Genomic DNA, 26,002 nt, shown 5'->3' with positions numbered 1-26,002 from the left:
AAAAAATGGCACTCTGGGTGCACATATAACTTTGAAATCCTGCCAAATAAAGCACAACAAGATGGTTTTCATACAAACTCTAGGTAAAACAGCATTAACCGTTGTTGAAATAATGAGAAAAAGAGTGGGGACTGCATTCGATGTTGTGAATGTTTTCTAAAAGTGTTGAGGACGTCAAATCAAACGCAGTGAGTGTCCATCGGTGGGTTAAGGAGTTTATCATCATAATCTCTAGCTCTTAAATTCCTGAATATACCTACCTATAACGAAGCTATAATCCTCTGTAGTCGTCGACAACTATTCATGGTTTTACTCGCAAATATATGATCGTGCCACTGCCACTTCAGCTTACAAAGAACACCTGTGTCTTCCAGCCGCACGGGCGTACACACATGCAGCCGCGGCGTGCAAGCGTCGGCGCGGGACGCGGGCGCGGCGGCGGCGGCGCGCGCCGAGGCGCAGCTGACTGAAGAGCGCGCGCGACGCCGGCGGGCGGAACAAGCCGCGGCAGAAGAGAGAGCGGGGAGGCTGGCGGCGCATGAGGAGCTGCAGAGGAACTCGCATAGACTACTGGAGCTGGCTGGCGCTGGTGAGTATATGACTTGACTCACATAGTAACAAGAAACACTTGGTAAGTCGCTACTGGTGGAGGCGGATGCGGCAGAGGAGAGAGCGGGACGGCTGGCGGCGCATGAGGAGCTGCAGAGGAACTCGCATAGACTGCTAGAGCTGGCTGGGGCTGGTGAGTACCTTCATGCATATGACTTGACAAACATAGTAACAAGGAACACTGGTGGAGTTGCTGGAGAGCGCACGGGGCTGCTAGTAACCTATGAGGAGCGATGACCAGACCCCTTCGGCTTACTATACCCTATTAGCAACAACTATAAAGAAAGAAAACCCTACGTTTCAATAGTTATACATAAAAGTAATCCTCTAAGTCATAGAAAATGGTACAACTAGTAATTTTAAACGACGCTTAACTCAACTACCATAACTATTTCAGGTGCGGGCGCGGGCGCGGACGGGTGTCTGCGGGCGCTAGAGGAGCAGCTGAAGGCGTCAGGAGACCTCGCCAGCAGACAGAGAGCCGAGATCGACTCGCTCAGAGCACTGTGTGATAAGCTGCATATGGTGAGTTGGATCTTTCTGCTATAATAAGGTTAGCAGCTGGCTCGCTAGAATAGAGCAAAGTATCAATCTCTATATAGTTAAAATCCCTTTTAAAGCATCGACCATTTTCCACCATGCATGTCCATAATGGGGTGACAGTTTCTCTCACATATACAGCTGGCCAAATCTGTCTGTTTCATCCATAAGAGATACCTCTACCTCTTTCAACGAAATTGGACATATATTGGATCTGCAGGCGCGCTGAATATAGATGTACGGCTCCAACAAAATGTTTTCGTACGTGCATGATGAAACCCGTATGATAATAAACATCCCATAACATTTCCGCTATCCTTCCCCAGGAGGCGTCCCAAGCGCGCGCCTCGTCCCACCAGCTCGAAGAACGTCTGTCGGAGGCGACGCGCGACGCGGCCGAGATGCAGGACTTCCTGGCGGCGGAGGCGCGCGCGCTGGCCGACTCGCTGCGGGACGCCGAGGCGCAGCTCGCCGACGCACACCAAGACCTGGCGCAGAGGTTAGTGTAGGCGGCGGCTAGGGGGCGTCCCACCGGCTGCAGGGGCGTCCCACCGGCCGACTCGCTGCGGGACGCCGAGGCGCAGCTCGCAGACGCACACCAAGACCTGGCGCAGAGGTCAGTGCACTCTGTGCGGCTGGGGGGCGTCCCACCGGCTGCAGGGTCGACTGATGGCGACGAAAAAGAAAAAAAAAATAGCCCCAAGCAGAAAATGCCCCATTCTCCGGAGGAGTCCCACCGGCTGGAGGGGCGGTTTCTGTTATTAATGCAGTCATTTTTAACCTCCTTTCAAAGGAGTCTATTAATTAAGTAGGTATATCTTGAGGAAAATGGTAGCCATCTCGCGCATGTTGCGTTTATGTTGTATAGCGTCAGTTTAATAAGGCATTTGGCAGCACTAAACATCTGTTAAACACTGTCCCTTAAGTTTTAGTGGTAAGGCCTTATTATTATTATTATTATTTAACTCTTTATTGTACAAATATTACAATGAGAGTTTGTATTGCAATATTGAATATGCATGGCGTGATTGAGATCAATACCTATTGAGACCGATTGCAAAATATGTAGATTAGATACGATGCAGGTTGACTGATAAAAATCTCGGTCACATGCACAAAGATATTTGCACCAATTTTATCAATATGAAGGTATTAAGTGCTGATATGAGAAGTCAGAATATAAAGACAGCCGACTCAACCCATTTTTTAATACACCTTATCTATTTTATTATTTTCTCCAATTAAATTACAAACAACAATTACTGAACAGAGAATATTCATAAATATTGACATTTATTTAAAAAATATATGTATTTGCATATGCACGATGAATAAAAATAGAGTTTTACTGATTTAAAGAAAATTAATTATTAAATTAATATCTATAACCCTATTAGGGTCTAGACAGACGGACCGCATTTCAACTGCAATCCAACTGCAAATTGCAGTTCAGTGCAGTTTGAATGCAGTTGACACGACTGCAATAGAACTTTAGCTATTAGCGTAAGTTCGCCTGTGTACTATTTAATTACTTATGTGCACTTTAGAATTCAATAACCATAAACCTGTACCATCTCTCCCCCAGACGCGCGGAATGCCGGCAGCTAGTCCGCATCAGCGAGCAGCGGCGGCAGGAGGCGCTGGCGGCGGCGCGCGGCGCGGGCGGCGCGGGGCCGGCGCTGGACGCACTGGCCGCCCGGCTGAGAGCGCTCACCGCCGGCGTGGCGCGCGCCTACTGCCTGCCCCAAGACCAGCTGCAGCCCACCGTGTTCCACAACCAGGCCTACAGGTATGAAGTAGATATACAGGATGAAAATCAGTAGGTATAGTTTCAGTCGTCTGAAGGTCATGTACCCGACATACAAATTAAAATTGCGCAAAAAATTTAGCTGTTCCATACATAAGATAAAATTTCACCGTTTATGATTGATTTACGTAACCTTAAATTGATAAAAAATACATACTTACCATGCAAATTTAAAGGCGACAAACTCATGCTCTGCAAGACTTACATAGTTTACCACAATGATCACATTAATACTGAAAAACCTCTATTTCCTTCCACTCCACAGTCGCAGCGACAGCGGCGAAGCTCTCTCCATAGAGGACGACCTGCCCCGCGGCGGTCTCCTGGCGGCCGTGGCCAAGGCGCTTCGCACGGCGCCCGCAGTCACGCCGGCTGAGGAAGACAAGTCTCGCGCCTCGGAGGATAATGATATATCCGCCGATCTGCTGGATTCGGAGACTGAGCCGTGTTTGGTTACTGATCCTGGTGAGTTGGGGAGAGATAGCTAAAATTACTATTAGAAGCTAATTTGTTTTTTCCACATATTATTTGAATGCTAACTGGAAAAGGTATTTCGAATACATTCGGCTACATAACCTCTATTATATCACAAAGTTTCCACTGCTCAATCTCTAAAAGTCAGTATAGACTGCAACATTTTGTCGAGCATTTCTGTGTAATGTAACGTTGTAATGTAATGTAACGAATGTTACAGGCAAAAATATGATGAAAGTTCGTAAAGGGATGATACACTAGAACATATCAGAGAGCGGCTCGTTGTTCCCTTGCAAGTAAATGTTGTAGTCTATACTCAATAGTTCTACAAATACTTAAATTCCAGAATGCTCTTAGCATTAAGCCCACCTTTTGTACATGTATTTTTATATTTGTGCAATAAAGAATTAAATAAATAAATAAATGTTCTATGATTCCAGAATGCGCAGAAGAATGGTGGTCGGGCGCGGAGAACGCGTGGAGCGGGTCGGAGCTGTCGCCCGTGCGCGACGAGCCGCGGGACGCCCCGGGCGAGGCGCGGGACGCCCTCCGCGATGAGAGGGACGAGAGGGATGAAGACTGCTCTGTGAGCGAGAGGGAGTCGCTGAGGAACCTGTCTGCTGCTATCGCTAATAGGCAGAGGTATGTACGCTGTCTTATACATGGACGTTTTACATTTTAGGATACTATATACTGTATCTGTCAGAAGTTGGCATACATTCAAAATCTGTGTTCTACGATCTTGGCATTTTATGCCTCTGCATTCATTATTATCTCTCTTCAGATACTTGTACAGTTCTGGGTCTCTTCATGAATAGGTTGCCTTATTGGTGATCGTATCTTCAAATTGTTTAGAAATCATGTACAGTATATAGCGCCATGTCCAGCACTATCGTAAATATTTATCTTTTGTTATACCAAATACAGGATAAACTTTATATTAATGTACACCCCAATCCCAATAATGACTTGTTTATACAATGATTGAGTTCACAAAAATATAAACTGTAATAATTAAAATTACCCTGTAGATCGGAAGCGGAGGACGTAGAAAGGGGCTCTCTCCTCGACCGCGTGCTCTCCATCGACAACCGGCTGACGGAGCTGCTGCGCGCGCTGCGGCTGGCGGCGGCGGCGGCCGCGCACTCCGACGACGCTGACTCCATGCGCCTCGCTAATGCTTTGAGGTTAGTTGAACAACTTGTTATACAGCTAGTGGCACTCCCGAGTCACCCGACTACACTGATTCGCTGGAAAAACTATGCAACTCTTCAACGAAGCACAGCTAAAGTTATCAAGAAGCGGAGGGATGAGTGCTATCTATACACAACCGGCTCACGGAGCTGCTGCGCGCGCTGCGGCTGGCGATCTGATGGCTGAAGATAGTAGATCTTCTCGAATATGCATTATAGATATATTATAGAAAGGCACTAGGGACATTGACATAAGGGCAAATGGTCCATGGTCTGGGGATCTCAGCCGCATGGTTGGTACCGACTGTATTGTATAGCCCCACTTTCATAGGTTGACTTTAAAAAACAATGTACGCAAATGATGTGCAAAAAGACGGTTACCTTTAACATACCTCACCCTTCCAGAGACAAACTAGACGTGACGGAGAAGAACGTGGCGGACGTGGTGGTGGCCAAGCTGGCGGAGCTGGACGCGTCGCGCCGCATGCTGGACCAGTACCGCGGCTCCGTCGAGGTCAGTGAGGGGAGCTGCTGGGGGGACAGGCGGTGAAGGAGATGTGTGTGCACCCTGGAGCAACGCAAAATTAATTCCGCATTGTTATTTCTAAATTCAATGTCCATACTAGTTTGTGACAACGTCAGGGAAAGTAATTGAGGTAACCAAATCAGGTTACGACACACCCGGTAAACTGTTCCATCCTTAGATGGAGGAAATATGAATTAAATTCCACTGAAAATAGCCCCATAATATATTCATACAGCGTCATAGTGATACTGGAAATTAAGCCTCTTGTAAACTGACAGTTTATTCTATGAACTCGGGTTAAGTCTTTGCGCTGAGGGTGGATACACATCACCATTGCTGACTGTCCCTACTTCTACTAACCGCCTAACCAGAGTTTAGGTGCGAACAAACATAGCGAGGCACGCATGTCGTGCTGGGTGGTCAGTGGCCAACGTGTGCATTGCCAGCCGCCACACTGCGGATGTTGGTGATGACTGAGCTCTGTTTGGACGCACCTTTAGCTAAATCGTTACATGATGACAAGAATTTGATTCTACAATTCAGTAGAATACAGATTTTACTTATTGTGTTTTTTTGGTGATTGATCACTACAGAAATCGGCATTAAACATGATTATGAAGATTTAAAGATTAAACTGTAGTGATCCACTGCTTATGTGTGATTGTTTTTATTTTATCTGTGTCCTTTTATTACTCAGTGTATTCAGAATCTCTCAATTTACTTTCAAAATACATAATTTATGTAGTTCTTATATAAATTTCACACATGTTACATGTATCTAACATATCAGTTTAGTGTACCCATTTAAAGTAATAGTACCTACTTATTTTATTTTTTGTTTAGTTAGTGCCGTTAACAGTTTTATGAAATACAGGTATTTACACCATTCAGGCCCTGCTTCGAGATCTCGAGTCGAGAGTAAAGTGCGCAGGTTATTATGTACTTGATCTCTCTCACCGCTTCTAGGTGCACGCGATTGAAACACTTATGTTCTCTGTCATATGGTACACTTTCCTTCGGCAATGTTTATTGCAACTTCTTGGTATTCTTTAAAGGGCCTAGGGTTTCTTATGGATTCTCGTAGTGATTCACAAATACAAATGATTTAGGGAAGTAGATACAAAAACATAAAATCAAACGATGTTAAAAGTGCGTTTTAGGATTAGGGAATAAAGTTTCATACTTATTTTATTCACTTACTGCTTTGTTACTAGAGCGCTAAGGTTCAAGATGGCGTGAACCCTCTGCAGTGCTGCCAACTGTTGCGAGCAAAAATACAGGAGTGCACTGAGTTCAAGATGTATGTAAAATGAGACAAAAAATATTGCTTGTTCGTTATTAAATTGTCGCTAATCTCCTAATATTTGTGCCGTTTTCCCGAGAGTTTGTATATTTTGGCCCGGTGTAGGCATTTTTATGTTTTTGTGCTGTCTGGGGATGTTTGGGAGAAACAGATTTCGTTTGGACGTCATTTAACTCATAATTATGTTGTTTTATTCTAACATAGCTCTAGATATAAAGCTAGTTCACTTAACCTTCCTTCTGTGTGTTATGATTATGGATCTTCGTGCACTGTAAATACATATCAAAATCACTTTTACTTAACTTGGCTGTGGAATGAGAGATGTATTATAATGGTATGATCTATTACATAAGATTTATATTAATTTCACCATATCAGTTTACACTTGAGTGCCACAAATACACCAAAACTAATTTTATTATTAAAACATTGAAAGTGGCAGAGAACATAATAGCAATCGGAAAATTCTTGGCTAATCACTGAATGTACCACCATGGCTTGTCGTGCTTAGCGTGTCTAAGAGACATTCACTATTGTACATAGAATACACCCTCAATTTATCCTATTACCTACTCCTTTTATGTATATGTAATATGTATGATGTTTCCCAATGGTCGTTATTGTTAACGTTACGGTTTTCCTCAAACTAAAGTCCTAATATACCTTGTAAGTTTGTAAATAAAGCTTTAGCATAAATAAATTCCCATTTTTTTTGCCTAAACCATCGGCCAGGCAACACCATTTTCTGTTTCACTTTATTTTTGTAACGAAATTGTACATATATAATACAATACTTATACATTTGTACATAAAGCAAGAGGTGGTGTTACCTAATTAGTGCGTAATTTTGCTAACGTCAATTGCTTTTTCGACAGATGCTCAAAAAGCAGCTGGCGCAATCCGGTGAAGAAGACCTAGACATGTTAGAAGAAGTAAGTGTGCCTTCACTATTATGCCTATAACATTATATTATTATGCCTAGAGTTTCTAAAATGGTATACTTAGTCCACAAAGAGTAACTAACAACTCTGAAAGAATTTTTATTGTACATTCAATCTCTTGTTCGAAAAAATTAAATCCATTCTGATGACGACCCTTTTTTTTGTATTGGCAAAAATATTGAATACCTTGTGCCCATCTCACCTACAGTCTGCCTACAAACTAACCCACCTCCCTTACCCCAGGAGCTCCGCACGTGCAGCTCGAGCGAGCGCCGGGAGCGCTACGAGGCTCTGGACGCGGCGCTAGCGGCCCTAGCTGCGAGGCCCCGCGTGGGCGCATGGGGGCGCCTGGCCGCGCCGCGCGCCGCGCTCGAGCGCCTCGCCTTCGCCGTGGCCGCCGCGCCGCCGCCGCCGCCGCAGCAGCCGCTGGCGAGTGCAACTGTGCATTCTACTGCTTGAAGATGTTGTTGGTTGTGAATGTCAGGCCGTGTCTACGACGCTAGCGGGCGGAGTGGCGGCACAGATTAAATACTAGTATTTTTCCGGTTCCGTACCTCATAAGGAAAAAAGGACCCTTATAGGATCACTTTGTTGTCTGTCTGTCTGTGTGTCTGTTTACTCAATGGCGGAGATTTGTACGTGTGTACGCCATAGAGTAAATAATACTAAGTGCGTCGTCGTCCGCCCGCTGGCGTCGTGGACGTGGCCCCACTTTTGCGTGCATTCATGCACAACATAGTAGTTATTGTATTAGGATGAGAAGGAAACGCATGTGGAACGCATGATAATTTCGGAAATATGTGCGTATTAAAATCTTTCTCAGAGCGTTCACGGCTTTCAGCGTATTAGCGTATATCTAAAAAAAAACGTGCAACAGAGACTGTTTCTGATACCTACGATGTTATGCCGAGGCGTTTTGCCAAGTCGTGCCGGTTACCTAGTTGTACGGTGCGATGTCGCGTTTGTTCCGAGTATCGCACGTGTCGCCACTACCGCAGCCTTATTTGTAGTGAAAACTACTTTTAAAGTTGGTCATGTCTACTGTCTTAGTTTTAGGCGATTTAGATATTATGTACCTATTAGGTACTCAATAATATTTTCTTCCGGTCATTCCAATGTCCGTTTAAACGCGAGAATGGAAACAATCTCTTCTCTTTGCTTTTATTAAAATTAACTTCTGAGAATCGCGTATGTCACCAACTTATCATTATATCAATTAGAAAGCAATACGATTAATAAGTTAATGACTATTTTACCATCGAAGATCTTCATTTTTATTTCATACAACTTTTAACGGTTTAACCTTTTCAAATTAGGTAGTATTCAATTCAATCATTGTGTGTTTTCTTTCTGCATATTACCTATTAGGATTTCATTGTTTTTTTTTTTACATTTAAACGTAAAACTGTGTCTTATCTTTAAATCATGATTCAAAGTTTCAGGGTTTTAGCTCTCTTTTAAATCGTTCAATGTTTTTTTCTTATTATCAATGTGTGATCTGACTAAATGGAGAGTGGAAAAAAGTCTTATCAATCTTGATAAAAAGAATAAAATAGCTAAAAACTATATGAACCCATATGTCTAAGCTTACCGGTTAGAGTAGAATTTAGAATGATCACAAATTTAATTCCAATACTTAACGCCAATTAGAATTAATGGAATTCACTATCGATTCTTATAACATGAACAAAAGTTTAACGCATTTCTCAGGTTTGTGACAGATATAAGGTATTTCGGGAAAGAGTCTAGAGATGAGACGGTAGATATTTAACAAAATACTTTAGTTCTGTAATTTAACGCACAACACTTGTCTGCTCTCTATGCTCTCTCCAAAAATAAGCGAACCCCCTGAGGCCTGCAGTTAAACTTTTGTTTCAAAACATTTGAAATGTGTTCATCTAATTATAAAACTCACAAAACATTGGTCACACGGTATTTATAAGATTTAAAATTTAGATAGATAAAAGAAAAACGGTTATTTGAAATGATTGTGCATGAATGAAGTTAATTGAGACTGTATTTAAATTTGTAATGAATTAAAGATGGATTTATAAGGAGTCCGTCCTAGGGCTGTAGCGTCCAAGGGCTGGACCCCTATAGCCTGCGATGGGATGTTGTAAAAGAAAAATGATGTGTGTCAAACGTTTACACTTTTGACTTTAGGAAAATGCCTGAGAAATAAGAGTGTCCGAGAACTCTCCAATATTTCGAGCACTTCCTTAGTTTAGTAATAATATTATAAAAATTGCCAGTTATCATATAACAAATGTCACATTATTACCTATCTTTAAAATTATAAATAATTATTATGTAAGTATTGAAATATGCAAGTAGATAGTGAGGAATGCTCTGCTGTTTGATCTCAAGGGTCGGTTATCAAATTCCTTCTTTATACTTTCCAAGCCAGTGTTTCATTCCTATCAAAGCATTTATTTACTTGTCATATGGCGCGACATTAAATTTTGTATTAAATTATTAACTATTTTATTAAAATATGCTTATTGCTCTTTTCCTTGAATGATTCAGTGTGACATTGTATTTCCTAAACAAAGTATTGTTAGTGCCATTAGTCAGTAGGTCAATTAAAGCTGGTTCTGGGTGCAACAACTCTTCATATTATTTTTTTGTTATAAAAAATCTTGATCACAGGTCTTAATGTTTATATTGTATTATGTAAATAATGGTATTATGGATGGTACTTTCTAATCAAAAAAGTTATTTATTGTGATCTAGTCAATATTTTTTAATTCGTTCAAAGTAAACTACTACTACTTATGTTTTTAATAAATAATATCGATAATTATGTTATTTTCCGATTTCTAGTTACCACTTTTAGATTGATTTTAAAATGTGGTAACTTTGTATGTAAACAGTCATCCTTTTTGTAATGAGACTGATATTGTATTTTGTTGAAATAAGGTTTGGTTTGAACGAGAAAAATCAGTGCTAGGAATAATTGAAATTTTACGCAAAGCTGACTATTTGCCTATTAATTTCAAGATATTATTTTTAATAATAGTACAAATAGCATACCACATTCAGTGTAAGTGCTTCGTCCATCCATAGATATTGCTTGCTATAGAATATAAGATGTAATGTCATAAGAATAATAATATTTTACCTACTCATCAGTGGGTTAATCGATATTGTGCTTGCATAATAATAATTGAAATGTACTGTAAAATCATGTGATGTAAATATAATAGACATGTAAATAAATATTAAAAATAATAAAAGTAGTATTATTTACGCTAGTTTGTCGTCGACATTGTATTAGGCCCAGCATCTCACTTCAGTTATGTTATGATAGCGATACATTCCATACTCAAGCTCCTGCTTAACTTGACGTTTTCAGGTAAAAATATCAGTCGTTTATAAATATGCTGAAACCTATGGTATTAAAGCATTTTAAAGATTTGCGACGTACGGTTGTAAAAGTGGTATACTAAGCCGAAAGGCGGTGACTTGGGGGATTATTCTGAATAATTTTTATTCACCATCTGGTTCTCCGTGGTCTGTGGAGACGCACCACATTCGCGGATGTTGGAGGCAGGGCTGCGGTAACCCCACTTGCACATGTTCTCTCCGCATCGAACCATGTTTCAATGTTTTCGAGAATTCTCAAAAATCATACAACAAAATTAGTACAGAATGACCCTCTGAGTCACACGCTTTCAGCTTAGTATACCTATACCCTTTTTTGCAGCTCGCTGTACCTAAGTATTATATATGTATATATAAAAGAAGAAAGTGACTGATTGGGCATCAACGCACAGCCCAAACGACTCAAGCTACATCATGAAACTTGGCACGTAGGTAGTTTATGTGAGCACTAAGAAAGGATTTTCAGAAACTCCACCCCTAAAGGGGTAAAATAGAGGATGAAAGTTTGCATGAAAGTCCTTCAATTTAACGCGGAATTCCCACGGGAAATCTTTTTAACGCGAAGCGAAGCTCGCGGGAACAGCTTGCATAAATATAAAGAAATAAATAAATACCTTGAGTTATCCAGGCTGACACGTCGACATAGCGTGGGGCCCCGGCCCTGTGAAAACAAATCCGATAAAGTCTTGATGATTACACACAATTTAAAATATTAACAATATAACTAACTACCCGCATTTATTAATAAAATAAATTGGGAGACTTGAATCAAACATGATACTTTTGTGAAATAGACGAATAATCGTAGTACAGGATGAGCATCTGAAGCCAGCTTGATGAAAATATTGGACAGTGTAGTAGTTACAATAAATATGATAGGCTCACCGTAAGTCGAAGGTCCAGGGCTAGGCGTAGAGGGCACCCTCGAAGAAGCAATCCCAAGAAATCTTAATGTTCACACACAAAATTATTCACTAGTCCGTTTATAATATAGTAAACAAATATAATGCCTAATGGTAGCCCTTGATATTTAACCGATACTTCACAAATTGACAATTATTCCGATGATCGCGATCCCGCCATATTAGAATACAAATGCAGCACAAGCACAACCCGACGAATAACGACTGACATCAGTCAAAGTAAAATTAACCTACCGTACAAAACTTCGTTATTGTACAAAACGAGTAGATAGATTTCAATCTACCCTCATACAAATATTAAAAGTGTTCGACCGGTATCGAACAGCAGTCCATCCTACTACTGAACCTACGGATGTTTGTTACTCTTTGACGGAAACATTTTGGTAGGCAGTACACTGGTAACTGGTACAAATAAGCTAAATAGCCGCCCGCCGCCACCGATAAAAAAACATAACTTCCGTTTGAAAGCGTTTTCCCAAAACTGCCACGTTTCACGCCCTAGACCTACCCTCCAATACCCAAAATAGAATGTGGAAACTGAGGTCGTTTTCGCCAGAGACGGCAATTTTTTGCGTTTTCTTACTGAGACTTCCTTAATAAACTTATTACATACGATTGCTCAAGAAAATATCAAAATCAGTTGTTTTGAGACATTTATTTTACATAGTCCATTTAAATATTATTACATTGTTTATTAGTTTACATAATTTCCACTAAATGATTCAAAAGGATGAAACAGATTTTTTCGTTTACTGTAAAAAGTAAATCACCTGTTAGACAATGTTAAATTGTTTGATTTGTTGAAATTGCTAACTACCGCGAACGGTACAGTTAGGTAATGTACAAAACTTCCTTAAATACTGACAATAAGTTTGATCCCCGTAGTCCTTTCCCATTCGGATTTAGTTTGTAAGAACTCATCATGAAACAACTTATTGTACTAATGCTGTTCTCAAGTCTTAAAAATATTTTAATATTCAAAAATATACAGAAATCAGGGTTAAGGCATTGTAGTCTGCTTTTCGGCAGACTGTTAAAATCATATCATTTATCTAGACATTGCAAATTACAGCACTTCGTTGGGATACATCTAAATTACACATTTGTTTGCACAGAAGCCGAATACGAAACTGTAACCTTCAAGCCCAAGAGAAGTCAGTTAAACCTAAAAGTATATCAGTCAGTCAGTGGGCCACAAGCGACTCTATGGAAAGTATGTGATCAATTGTAACATTAATTAGCTAGCTACGCTTCTCGCTCACACTCACTCCCGCCACTCATTCCTTCTTCAAATCTCGCGAGAATTATCTAAATATAATTCTTAAATATACATATCTTAACAATACATAAAACTTTATTTCCACTTGTTCGATTTCATTACATTCTAATAACATCAATAAATATGTCAATCGAGGCGCTAAGTGCGTAACTGAAGTGTCGAAGATGACTTTACGCTACAGGAGTCCATACATTCTGTACAGAGGAACTACACGCGGTACAATAAGGAATGAAAAATTGCGACATCAAAATTACAACGGAATATTTGTCAGTTGCCTTTGTAATTTAACGTGATAATGCATTATGTCATTAGGAAACCATTGAATTATTACTGATCAACTTATATTCGAACTTTGTACCTACTTTCTAACTTCATTCCGCTCACAACCATCCGCGTCCATCCATGAACAGCATTCCTCATTCATTCAGTGCACTATTTGAAAATACTATTGTAAACTTAATACAAAGTTGTTACATAACAATGACACACCCTGTATAGCTGTCCTGCTTATGTCAAGTTAGCTCATACAATACAATCCAGGAAAATAAGAAAGCATCAGGAACAGAAATGTCCCATATAATTAAAACTAGAGGTCTGTATTGAGACATTTCTAAAACAACTTGTGATTGAAACTAAACTGTACATAATTATCTTGGCTGATCATTCAATGATTTCAAATTATAATTAAGAAATACCATTCGTTTATCGTTACTTTACGCTTACATAAGACAGTTTTTACACAACTCCATCCATCTCCTCTTCACATTACATTCGGATCAATAATTTACGTTAATAATTGGGGCACATTGATTATCAGCTGATGCGCTACTTCATAATCAATATAACGCAGGCAACAGAAGTACAGAAATATTTACATAGTCTTCCATTAATGACAATAAGGGCAGATTTTTCAAAAGCCAAATAAGAGTTATCTGGTGATATAATTTTGATGCTGTCGCGTCTGAATGTTTGTATTAGACAGTGACAGCAACAATTTTATTCGTAAGATAACATTTATCTGAATATTGTCAAGCCCTAACCCAGTTAGTGCCACTCATTACGTGTCACTACCCCGCTGCGCAGTATTCCACGTCTGTTAGTATCATTTGCAGTACATCGCTGTCTGTCTATGTGGAGAGGTAGAGCCGATGGTAGTCGTTTGCGCCGAAGGCCGCGTTGCACTTGGGGCACTTCCTCTGGCGGGTCTCGTAGCGCGTGCGCAGGCAGTCCCAGCAGAACACGTGGAAACACTTCGTTAGGACCGCGTCTTTGCGTTTCACCTGGAAATGGGAATGGTAAATGTGAGTGGTTGGTATTAGTAGGAGATTATTTATCAATTTTCGAGCCTGATTTATTTTATACCCAGGAATCCAAAACCTTTTGGGTCTAAGATATAGTAGTTTCAGTTATAGAACGACTAACAAACAAGGCGTGAAAATGCCTTTGCTATGAATTTTATTGATGATGGTACAGTCTGGGCTAGAGAAACTTGACCCCCCCCACTAGCCAGTCGGAGAATACACTGTCAAGTTGCCAAGTGGTTTACATCACAACCCGAGTACCCTCATTTCTAAACACTCTGTAGAGCCCGCCTGCTCCATCTTGTTGTGAACACCCTGTAGACGCGGCACAGTACCTTGCAGGAGGGGCAGGTGAGCGTCTCCTTGTACTCGCGGATCTCCTCCAGCAGCACCTCGTCCATGCTGGAGCCCGCCTGCTCCATCTTCTTCATGCGCTCCGCCTTGCGCCGCAGCACGGCTAGCTCCTCCTGTAAACATATTCATTTATTATTATTTTTTATCACTGATGAATACTACTTGTTGGCAAAGGTGTTCCATTCTAGAATTTTAACACATATTCCTGTCATGGGCCTCCCCAATCCTAGCAAAAGAAATTCAGGTTATCCCGCCATATCGTTGTGTATTTACACCCGCTACGTGTTAGTGAGCGATGCGAAGCGCAATCACAGGATTCGATACTATTTTCGAAACTACAATCTATGGAAAAAACAAATTACACTTTTGGAACTAACAAATTTGCCTTACATTTTGACAGTGACAGTTGACGATACGCAACGTAAACGGAGGTTTCGAATCTTATAATCGCTGCACTGATCGACAATAATGGATAAAAAGCAATCGTTGTAACCGAGAGTTCACACGGGTGACTAAAGCCGCTCCATTTTCGCCGCCCGGTTCGGCTAGCTTACATACTTGATGAAGCAATTTGTGAAACGACATGCGGCATAGCTTAAATATAAATATGCCTGTGCAAACATCCGACCCCTAAGATTCTTTTATGTTACAACTTATGTACAAAACTAAATTTGTAAATAAATCTCCTACTCACATGCAGTCTCTTGGTCTTGTAGGCCTCGGCCTCGAGCGCGCTGGTCTTCTCCGCCACCACCTGCTGCGCCTCCTTCATCTGCGCGTGGTACTTCTCTGAAAGTGTTGGGAATCTCAATGTTAGCTTCCATTTACTATCATCATAAGGAATGTAGATAAACTTTATGTATAGACAAAGCCGTATGTTGTTATATGAATATGAATGTTAACCTGCTTCATATTAAAACCTGGTAATTAAGGCAAATATTAGTAGGATACAAGGCTCCAACGGCTGAGCGGGCTGAGCCTATTTTCGAGTCTGAGCGTATTTCTCGACTACTCCATTGTTTTAAGCGTCTGTGTCATTATTTATCGTAGATGATATTATTATGAAAGAAGAGCTAATAAAATTATCGATGAAATAACCTCGAGTTCGAAATACCAACAATGAAATATTGTAACATTTTGGTCTTATAAAGGGCTAAAAACCAAACAACAACTCACCAAGATGCAGCTTCAAGTCAGCCGCCGACTGCGCCGACTCGATCGCCTTCCGCTTATGCATCTCCATGGCCTGCTGCCTCAGCAACAGCTCCTTCTCGACCGCAGACAGCGTGGCCTGTAGCAGCCGCTCCTTCTCCTCGAGGCGCCTCGCCACCGCGCCCATCGACTCGATCTGTTGGTCGCGGGTTAGCACCTGACAAAGGGATGGTTTGGTAGACGCTAGATGGATGTGCTGACGGGTGGCAGGTGTGCTGGGGTACACTGCTGGTGTGATGTGATGGGTGATGCAAGTGGATAGTTTAGGTATGAGTGGCCTATTTTATTAATTTAACCATTATGTTTTTATAGTTACAGCTCTAAGTCTAAATGTTAGATCCGCGCAATATATAGGATGGATTTTAAGTTTAAATTAATTAATTATTTCGACAGGAATATAGAAATGGTAATGTTAAGAGGCTAATAATATGTGCCACAGGATCGATGATGGGTGGTGTGAGCTGGAGGTACACAATGGAAACACATTATGATAGTCGTGCGTCGTGCAGTATTCACAGGATGATGTGATAACTTAATTAATAACATATATTATGACAAAATATCATTTTTATGGGGCTGCAACGAATGACTAAGATTAGTAGTAATAAATGAGGGTAGCAGGGTACACTAGTAGTACAAAATAATTAAAGAAAACCAGGCTCTATATAGCCATTCATACAAAGTTCGCACGTTAATTCCGGCGTCAGTTAGTCAAAGCAAATGAATTCATTAACTCTTTAGTTTATTAAGTTTTTGTGGATGAGGTTATTAAAATAGTTTCATAGCATGGTTTTAGAATTTGAATTAAAAGTTAATTTGGAGTATTATTCCTCATGCAGAAAATAAACAATTATTTGGTCAGCAAGAAATTACATCGGAAAATATTAATTTCATTTTTCGAAAATCCATTGGTAAACATATTAACATCTGGTTATATAAAGCAGCCCACTATCCCTCCCTTTTAGCATTACCGCCCCTTCATAAACCCAAGCAGCCCATCTCCCAAAACTAAAATCCAACCCCAACAATCCCAATCACTACTAACTTGTTCCTGCAGCAGCTGCTTCTCTTCTCTCAGCAGTTTGTGAAGACTATTCGCCTTGATCCGCTCGGACATGAGCTTGAAGTTGGCGTCATCCTTCTCTCGTAACTGCTGGATGAGTCGTGAGTTCTGTTCCTGCATGTCTTCAAAAGCCTGCCCGGTCACTTCCATCTCGTTCAGTAAAGCTTCCTCTTCCTGGGAAGAGTGTGGCTTCGGGTTAGACAGAGATTTGGACGGGTCATTGGTTTGCTATATTCATGTCATAATTAAGTACACAGGAATTAGGCAAACTGTTTGCCACTTACTAGCAAATGAGTAAATTGTGAGCACTCGGCTTACTAAACCGATACGCTGCAAACTCAATCGGCGGCGGCAATAGTTTGCCTATTGGGGATGCTGCTTAAAATAGTTATAATAGAAGAAGTTCAATTTGTATTGGAATTTCAGAGGTATGTTTTATGTAGACGGCGGCGAATAGTTTGCCTATTAGGGACGCAGCTTTAAATAATTATAGTAGGTTTACGAACTCAAGTTGCATTGGAATTTCAGGGGTATATTTTAATTTTATCTAAGTAGTATCAAGCAAGTAATGTAAGCAGCTATGCTGCCTATCGGTTATATCATCTCTCTACGAAAGCGTACGAATCCTTTAGTCAAGCAATATATGCAATGCATGTCATCGAGCCTTCGTCTATACACGTCAACACTAGTGACGTCACTCACCTGCGAGCCGGCGAAGGGGCGCGTGAAGCCGTGCAGCGCGTCGCCGGGCGGGCGCGCGGCGCTCGACAGCTGCTTCTGCAGCTCGTACTTCTGCTCCTCGAGCTGCTTGATCTTGCGCAGCGCGTCCTCGTCCGCTAGGCGCCGCTCGCGCTTGCTCTCCTGGACGGGTGTACAGATGTATGTCAGTAACATGTTCAGATAAAGAGATCTTTCATTGGAGCCACTCTGAAGGCACCAATATTAACATTGTCAAAACGTCCAAATATGTATAATCATACTATAAATTCAAATGCATATCAAAATCCGATTTCAAATGCATGCCTTCAGCTCCTTGGCAAACATAAATTTACATTGAATAATTTGTGGCAAATATTGAGCAAATAAATAAACCATTTGTGGCAGATTCTGTACGTGGTTTTTCTTTCCATTTCTGGACAATCAGTTTCTGCTTTTTGATATTGTACTGTTTAAAGTATATCATACTAATTATTGTACGTATAGTGTTAAATAACTATTTCTCTACATTTACAACCCAGTCCATACCTGCGCCATCTTAGCCTTCTGTCTATGGTCATCCAGCTCCTGCCGCGCGCGCCGCTCCGCCGCCATGAGCTGCACCTTGTCGCGCTGCTCCTTGCCTACGCCCTTGTACATGTCGAGGAGGAGCTTGAGCTCCTTCTGCTCGTTTACTGCTTTCCTGGTAGATAACATAGTGTACGGTATGAAGAGTGGAACAACACGAAATATACAGTGATCATACATAGGTATCATACGTATTTTTTCCGTTATTGCGTTCTCGAGGAAATACTACGTATAGGCAATTATAGATTGCTTTCCAGCCTGATAAGGAGGACCCAGGAACGATGATTTGATTTGATTTACTGATGATTCACTTACTAGGTGCAAAAAGTAGAATGTTCTTAACTTTGTGTTCGTAACTTTAATTCCAGCAATATTTGGCTTGACTATTATTAAAAAAGCTTTCCTGAGTTTGAATTATTAAGGTGCAGTGGACATAAGGCTGCAGCAGACGACGTGTATTTTTATTAAATTAATTTGGCAGTTACTGACGTTCGACAACACGCCGGCTTTTGCAACCTCATGTCATCCGCCGCCATTTTGCTCCTGTCATTAAGTAACTGTGTTGCCAGAAACATTCTTACTTGAGCTGCTGCTTGAGGTCCTTGATGAGCTGGTCCTGCTCCTGCAGCTTGGCGGCGCGGTGCTCCTTCAGCGCCGCCTTGCTGTCCGCCTGCGCCGCCTCGTCCGTCTACAACATACCAATGTCATCACTATGTGCATCACAGTAGGGAATGTTGTTGCGTAGCATGGTGCGCGTCAGGGGGTTATTCTAGTTTAGGAAAAACTCAGTTTTGGAGCTTCAAAGCTCGATGAGTGCACGACAGCTGGCCGAAACTTTCGTATAAGGGATTCAGAACATGTAACCGTAACGTAAAGGGATCGTCTCTTTTTCTTCTGTCAACCAGTAGGTAGAACGCGAGCTCGCGAAGGCCTGGTGAACAGAACAAAAAAAGCCGATCCCTTTAAGTTACGGTTATATGTGCGGTTACGTTATTAGAGTAGCCGCCCCAGTGATTAGCCGGATTTGAGATCAGTGCGCCCCATGCTACGGCTAAAGTGCGGGACAAAAGTCTTGTCACGCCTCCTTGGGACATAAACTTTTGTCGCACCTTGTCATGCCTTTACCATGCTAGAGATTTTCTGTAGAATACTTAATTACACAAGTAATATATATTATAATAAATAACGAAGTCATACAAAGTTTTCAATGGTAACATAGTAAATAATTATAGTAGTATACATATTTATAATATCATCATACATTGTACTAAATAGATTTAAACATATTTAAGTCCGGTTCCTATACATAATGTAATCCTGACCCATAATTAGTAGTGAATTTGTATGATCAACTTGAGCTGCAGTTTGTTAAAATAATATATAGAAACCGGCTTCTCCAATACATATTGTTTTCGATAGTATTGCAGTGGACCGCCATAATGCTGGGTATCCACCAAAGCTAAGATATGCTATGTATGTATGAGCGGCCGCCGTGAAGCTTCATGAGTATTCCTCGCGCACTACTTAGATTTATAATTATCTGGGTAGCTGGTGGATACTCGGCATTATCCAAGTGGAGGACTGTGCCCATCTTCCCTGTCACCTCTGACTAACGATTAGTCGCCAGCACTTGTTTCAAACCGAGCTTACAATTATAGAGTAGATAATAGCGTTGTTACAAGTGAAATCCTGATGTGTCCGGGAAAAGGGCTCTACAGTAGAAATAGTGGAGGATAGACAACATTTGCGAGGGGACAGCAGCACATGAAGAGAACACTGCCAAGCGATACAAAATAATACGGATTCCATATTTTCGAAACTATGTATGTAGACATTTGAAGAAAACAGCAATAATCTTCGGCAACATTACGCGTACTTTGCTACTATTAATATGCTTCCGTAAATGTGTTTTTATATTGCTTTTCAGTGTATGTGTGTTGAACCCCTTTTTCTTAATTAAGGACCAGAATTACATCTTCATAAAGCGTACTGTATGTGGAGTTCATCACACATCAATAGTATCGCTTGCAAACCTAGTTTATAAGATAAGACATCAATGGCATACAATCAGACACTTATTTCATTTTATACATAAACCTTTTACTTATAAATACATTTTATCTTCTATTCAACATATTCAAGGGAATAGGGGCAACGCAATACAATATCAGGAAGTCAATAATCTTATAAATACACATGCAGGAGTCAGGGGCTACTGGATGCTGGAAATTCATTTCGACGAGTTTCACAACAATGAGTGACAGTCAACAGTGAGAGACAATAAACATTACAAGGGTGAGTTCACTTACGGGGACACACCGTGGGTTCAGAGGCACATCTGTACGACAGTAATGGCACTCACCTCCCAGTACATCCTCCTCCGCGGGGAGCGGCGGTACTGGCAAAAGCAACCATTACTATAGTATCAAATGTTGCTGTTACCGGACAGAGACAGAGGCTTTCCTTTGTACAGTTTATGGTTAATGGGACCACACAGATTTACATAGATAACGATTTCTATATATCTACTGTCTACTAACTTTTCAGCCGTGCTGATGGCTAATCCAAATTGATTATAAGCACCGATGCGATTCAATCGATCCAACTAAAGCCGACTGTGATTGTCTCGCTCATATTAGAAATCGCGATAGAAGACGCTTCATCCCGATTCGGACAGGAAGCGTTATCTATATAAATCTCAAGTAGATTATAGGTATGACGAAGGAGAATTAATTGGTTAAAGAAATTAGGAAAAGTAGATTGAAAGAGCAGAGGAGGAAGAGAAGAGGAAGAATGAAGATCAACTAAGGGATAGAATAGGTGTAATTTCCAAAATAAAATAAACTAGAACGATAAAAAAATATAAAAACTCTTCCAAATCGTTGTGTTTTACAAACCGCGCCAATGAAGAAACTATACTAAAATGGCAAATGCCAATAGCAGCTTTTTAATATTTTTCTTTATAAGCGCGGCTTATAAAAACGTGGCCAGACGTTTCGCCGTACAGTCGATTCCAAAAAGCACTCCTTTTCCACCTTCGACGCAACCCTGCCAAAGCTGTAATACAACAACCATTAGCATTTATTTCTTGTAAATGTGTAATTCGCCACGCGGATCTAGGCTCTATCTCTACTAGCAATAGACACTAACCTCGGGGTCCGGCTCTTCCTTCTTGACTGCGAGTGGTTTCTCATCAGGTGCGTCGGGCGCCGCGGCCGACGACCCCGCGCCGCCGCGCGCAGACGCCTCCTCTAACTCTTTCCTAACCTGGTAACGGGAAATACGTTTTATTCGTTGTGTTTAGGAACTAATTTAAGTGCATCCAGCACTAAACTTAGTTTATTTTTTGGTAGATAATTACCAACTACGGGCGTATTAGTAAAGTACATAGTTGCGAAAATAGATCAAACGCCCATTCTTTTTGGCAAACATAAGAGTTCAAATTGTAGCGGAAACCATCGCTGTTACGGTGATTGTGAAAGAAAACATCTCGATGAAATCTGCACATCGAATTCGTCACGTTTAGATGTGTGGAACCAAACAAAATTTAATCTCCGATAACACCAAAACATACGTATAATAATAAAATGTATAAAAACCTTATACTTCACGTGCACGAAAGCGGGGAAAAGAACAAACGAATCATAAGTATAATTCAACCCAAAACACACAACCAACTCATCTATACAAAGTGCTTACCTTATTCAGTTCCTGACTAGTGTCTTTGTACTTCCGTTTGTATCTGTGCACCTCTCCCTTGAGTTGCTGGTTGTGGTTCTGTAGCGACGTGATGAGATGTCTCATCTCCCGGTTGATGGGTCCCGTCTGTTCGTTGGCTGCCAAGTTCTGTTCGAACTCGATGCGCAACATCTCGTACTCCTTGCGCAGTTGGCCGAGAACGTCTTCGAGTTGGATCATTTCTGCGCGTAGGGCTTTCTGTCGGGATAGCTCTTCGCTCTGCAATTTTAAATTTATATTTATTATATAATAATTGGCAAACTGATTGGCAGTGAACCGGTGAATTCAGGCTGCGTACAGACCCGCCCAACGATCGCACACTTTTCTGCCGCGCACAACTCACAAAATTACCCCTAAGCAGACCTTCAGAGAGGCAAGTTTATCATATTATTTTTAGCATTTAACCATTGTGTTAGGCGCTAATAAACTAGTTATATCCCATTCCCATCACCTCCATCATCTCGATCTGCCTCATGTGCTGGTTCTTGGCGTTCTGCAGCTGCAGCCGCGTCTCGTCCAGCGCCGTCTTCATCTGCATGGACTCGTTGTACAGCACCGAGAACTGCGACTGCAGGCACTTGTACTCCGTCGTCTCCACGATCACTGACTCTGGTAGTTGTCTTATCTGGGGACGAGGTGGAAATGAACAAATGATGAGCGATAAATAAATGAGGATCGAGCTTGAGTTGAGATTGGGAAAGAATTTCTCGCAGTCGCTGAGATGGCCTGTAAAGGGCACCAAGCTGCCTACTTATCTTCGTCTTAGCTTAAGAAATATTAGAGATGAAAGGAGTAACCAGATAGACAAGTCGTCAGTAACTGACTGTCCAGGGTTGACTGGGCGTGCATGTATAAGTTATAGTTATTGAAAAGGGGAGGGCAACCAGTGCCCATTCGCCACTGCGAACTAAAAGTCAAATTAATCACTCTAATGAAAAGATAAAACAAAACAACTCACATCCATCTTCAACTTCTCGACCTCTTTGAGCGTATCTCTGTGTTGTCTATGGAGGCGGTCCAGCTCTGCTAGCCTGTTATTGGCCAGTTCCCGCTGCTCCTCTAACTCAGCCGCGATGTCTTCTAGCTTCGCATTGGACGCGACGGTGGCGGCGGGGGCGGGGCAAGTGGACGGCGCCGCTCCTGATTGGTGCAGACTCTTTAGCTTCTCTATGGCCTCCGCGAGGTGGTTTTCTAGCTTGTCGTTCCGCGATCTCACCTGGAAGTTGACTTTAAGATTAAGAGGGTTATGGGTGTTGAGAGTGAATATGCCGAATGCCTTAGGAAGAAGGCTGTGGTGCATTTCTGGACACACGCTTCATTTTTGTTATGGATTTTCATTGCATATCAAAAACCAGCACCATGGGTGCAGAGGCAACTGAAGCATCCAGCAGGGAAATTTTTAGAAAGAATAACAACCTTCACTCCTAATTGCAATACCACTGAATTTAATATGCCCTGAAGCCAGATGGACTGACAATCTGTCTGATAGCCAACAACTAGTTACAGGCTTCAAACCTAGCTATGTAGTGTAGCTTTTCCTAGGCAGTGATGTCGGCTTTTACGATTTTTTGTGCTATGCTTCCTTCAAAATCTCTACCAATGTCACACCATACCTTCATCAGCTCATACTGCAGATCATCTATCTGGTTCTTGAGCTCAGCGTTCTCTGTATCCCGGCTGTTGACGGCGTCCTGTAGCTGAGCGACTCGCAGCGTCATCGCGTGGTGCGACTCATGCAGGGTCGTGCACAGAGCTTGCAGACGGACGTTCTCCGCAGTCACCTCCTCGTTGGTGGCTCGGATCACCTCGTCCAGGGAAGGGGCTGGCGCGCCTTCTGATGGGATGGCATGGTTGTCCATTAGGAATATGGGTAAGAGTCGAACAGAGGGATAACAGTGATTGTGTGCCGCTTATGGATGTAATATAAATTTTGTTTAATAGTCCGTGTTGATTCACTGTGTTAGGAACACTAAAAACAGTACTCAACTGAAGCAAATCAATACATAGTAAGTAGGTACATAACGAAGATGGTACATTACAGGACATACATATATTTTCAGTTTAAAATCATACATGCAAATCTTTTCTTTGACATGGCCTCACAGGATATGGGTGCAGATCTCTGATTAAATTCATATTTAAATTTCAATGTCTTCACCACAATGTATTCTGTACTTTGTACAATGTAACTGTTATTGTGTTAGATCTTATGATAATATTGTGAAGCAATGAAGCAACAATTTAGTTTTATCTTTTATAGCCATCTAACCCTCCATATTTGTTTCCTAGCATCTAAGCCTGGTTCAGTTTTACCATAGAACTACAACTCATGATAAATATGTTTACACTAGACCAGTTATTACTGTGGAAACAGTTTGGTGGCCTACCTTGCTAAGTACCACTTTGTAGCCTACTCCATAAATAAAATGAGTTACACACAGGATATTGTTTTAAAATTGGGGCCACCATGAAATCTCTTAGCATCAAAAATACTAAGCATACACAATGCCTTTATCTACATTTACAATATTTCATTAGCTATTTGAATGCAGTAATATAAACATTTTTCTTTCTATCTTCCTACATGGCATTGTTTTCTTTTCTTTATTTCCAGTCATTGATTGCATTTTCATTTACTACAAGAAAGAATAAACTATTTTCTTTAAAATTTACATAGCTTACTAAGTTCCTATAGTATAAACACAATATCTATACAAACCTTCTCCCTCTCCCTTGATCGCATGCCAGATCTTGTCATTCCGTTGCTGCAGCCTGTCAAAGGCTTGCAGCACTTTGGCCACGGCTCGCTTGCTGACTTGCACCCGGTTAGCGAGCTGTGCATCAATCTCCTCCTTGTCCCATGTCGACAGTTGCATCAAGAATGATGTTGTCGCTTCATTCTCATCTAAAACCAGAAATTGGATTGATTAGGAATAAAGTGGATTCAGGTGAAACTCTTTTACTAAGATTTCCCTGTGGATAACAATGTTGTAGATATAAATATGGACATGGATACATCCAGCTTTTGGACAATATGGAATAAACATGCCAATTACATGATAACAAGTCTTACTTTTGTTTTCTGATTCATCTGCAGTTTCAGCATCAAACCTCTGCAGAAGAACCCTGATGTCCTCATTGAGAAGGTTCCAGTAGCGGTTAACGACACAGAGGACTGCATCATCTTGTGTTTGTCTCTTTTCTAACTGTTCTATTCTGGCCCGTAACTCTGCTTCACATCTATGCCTCTGTTCTATTCTCTGAATATAAACAAATATTTTTTTAAAGCTTATTCATAGTCTTGGATGCCTGCCTATGTGTAAGAAATACTAATTTGGTCAGTTATTGTATTCAATTAACTCAAAACAATGGTAATCATTAACAACAACAAACCAATGACAAACAGCTGATTTGTGTGTTTTGAAGACAGCATGCAAATAAGGTTGCTTTAGGTTTTGGTGTTAGGGTAATGTCGAAGTATTTTGGAATGTGCTGAACCAGAATTACCTGAGCTAACTTCTTATTCTGGAATTGTAAGACTTTTATGTCCATTTCTTCGAGCGTGGACACGGGGCCAATGAGATGCGGTTCAAAGTGAACTTTCTTGATCGGCGGCTGGCTGCTGCCATTGCCGCTATCATCTGCGCCTCGTTTCGACATTTTACCTGCAAATTATCATCAAAGTTGGCCTCAATTAGTGTTAAAACCCCGATTTTAGAAAATATCACAGGCTATTGATCTGTATAACCCTAACAAATTAAGGTGTAGATATGTTGTACCGAGGCTTACGGTAGCATCTACATTTTAATTTAGATACGTACCCCGCTTGTCAATGTTGACAAACTGTAATTTAACTCTTGAATTCAGTTATTATTGCTACAAGAGCAAGGATATAACCTGTAAGATGAATGTAACATCATTTTGTACTGTAACAGTGTGAAACAAAGATTTTTCAGTAAAATACCATCTAACCGACGACTCTTTCCACCTCACAATAAAAAAAAAGTTTTATTAGTATGACCATGTTGAAAAAAAAAATTATCTACCCATACCAAGTTCTAAAATGAATTT

General features: G+C 41.0%; 2 protein-coding genes across 13 annotated transcripts in view; one reads left to right on the top strand and one right to left on the bottom strand.

The window, feature by feature from the left end:
- The window catches only part of LOC119693644, a 53,012-nt gene extending 42,388 nt beyond the window's left edge, over window positions 1–10,624 (top strand). For 7 of the 8 annotated variants that reach the window (XM_048623339.1, XM_048623342.1, XM_048623343.1 and 4 more), the window contains 10 exons: window positions 375–589; window positions 1,007–1,134; window positions 1,476–1,648; window positions 2,735–2,938; window positions 3,222–3,421; window positions 3,871–4,072; window positions 4,462–4,617; window positions 5,029–5,137; window positions 7,328–7,384; window positions 7,637–10,624. In XM_048623339.1, coding sequence (XP_048479296.1) covers window positions 375–589; window positions 1,007–1,134; window positions 1,476–1,648; window positions 2,735–2,938; window positions 3,222–3,421; window positions 3,871–4,072; window positions 4,462–4,617; window positions 5,029–5,137; window positions 7,328–7,384; window positions 7,637–7,852 — 1,660 coding nt within the window. In that variant the 3' untranslated portion in view covers window positions 7,853–10,624. Of the gene's footprint in view, window positions 1–374; window positions 590–1,006; window positions 1,135–1,475; window positions 1,649–2,734; window positions 2,939–3,221; window positions 3,422–3,870; window positions 4,073–4,461; window positions 4,618–5,028; window positions 5,138–6,363; window positions 6,450–7,327; window positions 7,385–7,636 lie in introns of all 8 variants that reach the window. The other variant, XM_048623347.1, reaches the window with a different exon arrangement.
- A 1,712-nt stretch (window positions 10,625–12,336) lies between these two features.
- LOC105390285 (E3 ubiquitin-protein ligase Bre1) lies at window positions 12,337–25,958 on the bottom strand. Of its 5 annotated transcripts, none has more exons than XM_038117689.2 (18): window positions 25,753–25,958; window positions 25,439–25,596; window positions 25,005–25,191; window positions 24,651–24,836; window positions 23,545–23,765; window positions 22,890–23,147; window positions 22,383–22,556; window positions 21,893–22,150; window positions 21,793–21,798; window positions 21,344–21,460; window positions 18,775–18,881; window positions 18,155–18,308; window positions 17,612–17,770; window positions 16,892–17,098; window positions 15,811–15,982; window positions 15,329–15,423; window positions 14,616–14,747; window positions 12,337–14,259 (listed from the first exon to the last, which is right to left on the bottom strand). In XM_038117689.2, the coding sequence occupies exons 2-18, from the start codon at window positions 25,589–25,591 to the stop codon at window positions 14,107–14,109; spliced, it is 2,739 nt and encodes a 912-aa protein (XP_037973617.1). In that variant the 5' UTR covers window positions 25,592–25,596; window positions 25,753–25,958; the 3' UTR covers window positions 12,337–14,106. The 5 variants fall into 5 exon arrangements, with proteins under 5 accessions (XP_037973617.1, XP_037973615.1, XP_011559863.2 ...); XM_038117687.2 differs by having other exon boundaries at window positions 15,811–16,003; window positions 25,753–25,957; XM_011561561.3 differs by having other exon boundaries at window positions 15,811–16,003; window positions 16,892–17,083; window positions 25,753–25,956.
- Window positions 25,959–26,002: the final 44 nt, after the last annotated feature.

Source organism: Plutella xylostella, chromosome 10 (genome assembly GCF_932276165.1).
Source record: "Plutella xylostella chromosome 10, ilPluXylo3.1, whole genome shotgun sequence".
Taxonomy (NCBI): domain Eukaryota; kingdom Metazoa; phylum Arthropoda; class Insecta; order Lepidoptera; family Plutellidae; genus Plutella; species Plutella xylostella.
This window is presented reverse-complemented; position numbering and strand designations above follow the sequence as displayed.

What these genes read in the sequence shown, in the direction of transcription:
- LOC105390285 (XM_038117687.2), bottom strand. Translation starts at nt 25,591, where the DNA reads ATGTCGAAACGAGGCGCAGATGATAGCGGCAATGGCAGCAGCCAGCCG. An exon ending in TGACTTGAAGCTGCATCTTG is followed by an intron (nt 15,424 to 15,810) that starts GTGAGTTGTTGT and finishes CAACACTTTCAG; the next exon opens with AGAAGTACCACGCGCAGATG. An exon ending in TCACCTGCCCCTCCTGCAAG is followed by an intron (nt 14,260 to 14,615) that starts GTACTGTGCCGC and finishes TCCCATTTCCAG; the next exon opens with GTGAAACGCAAAGACGCGGT.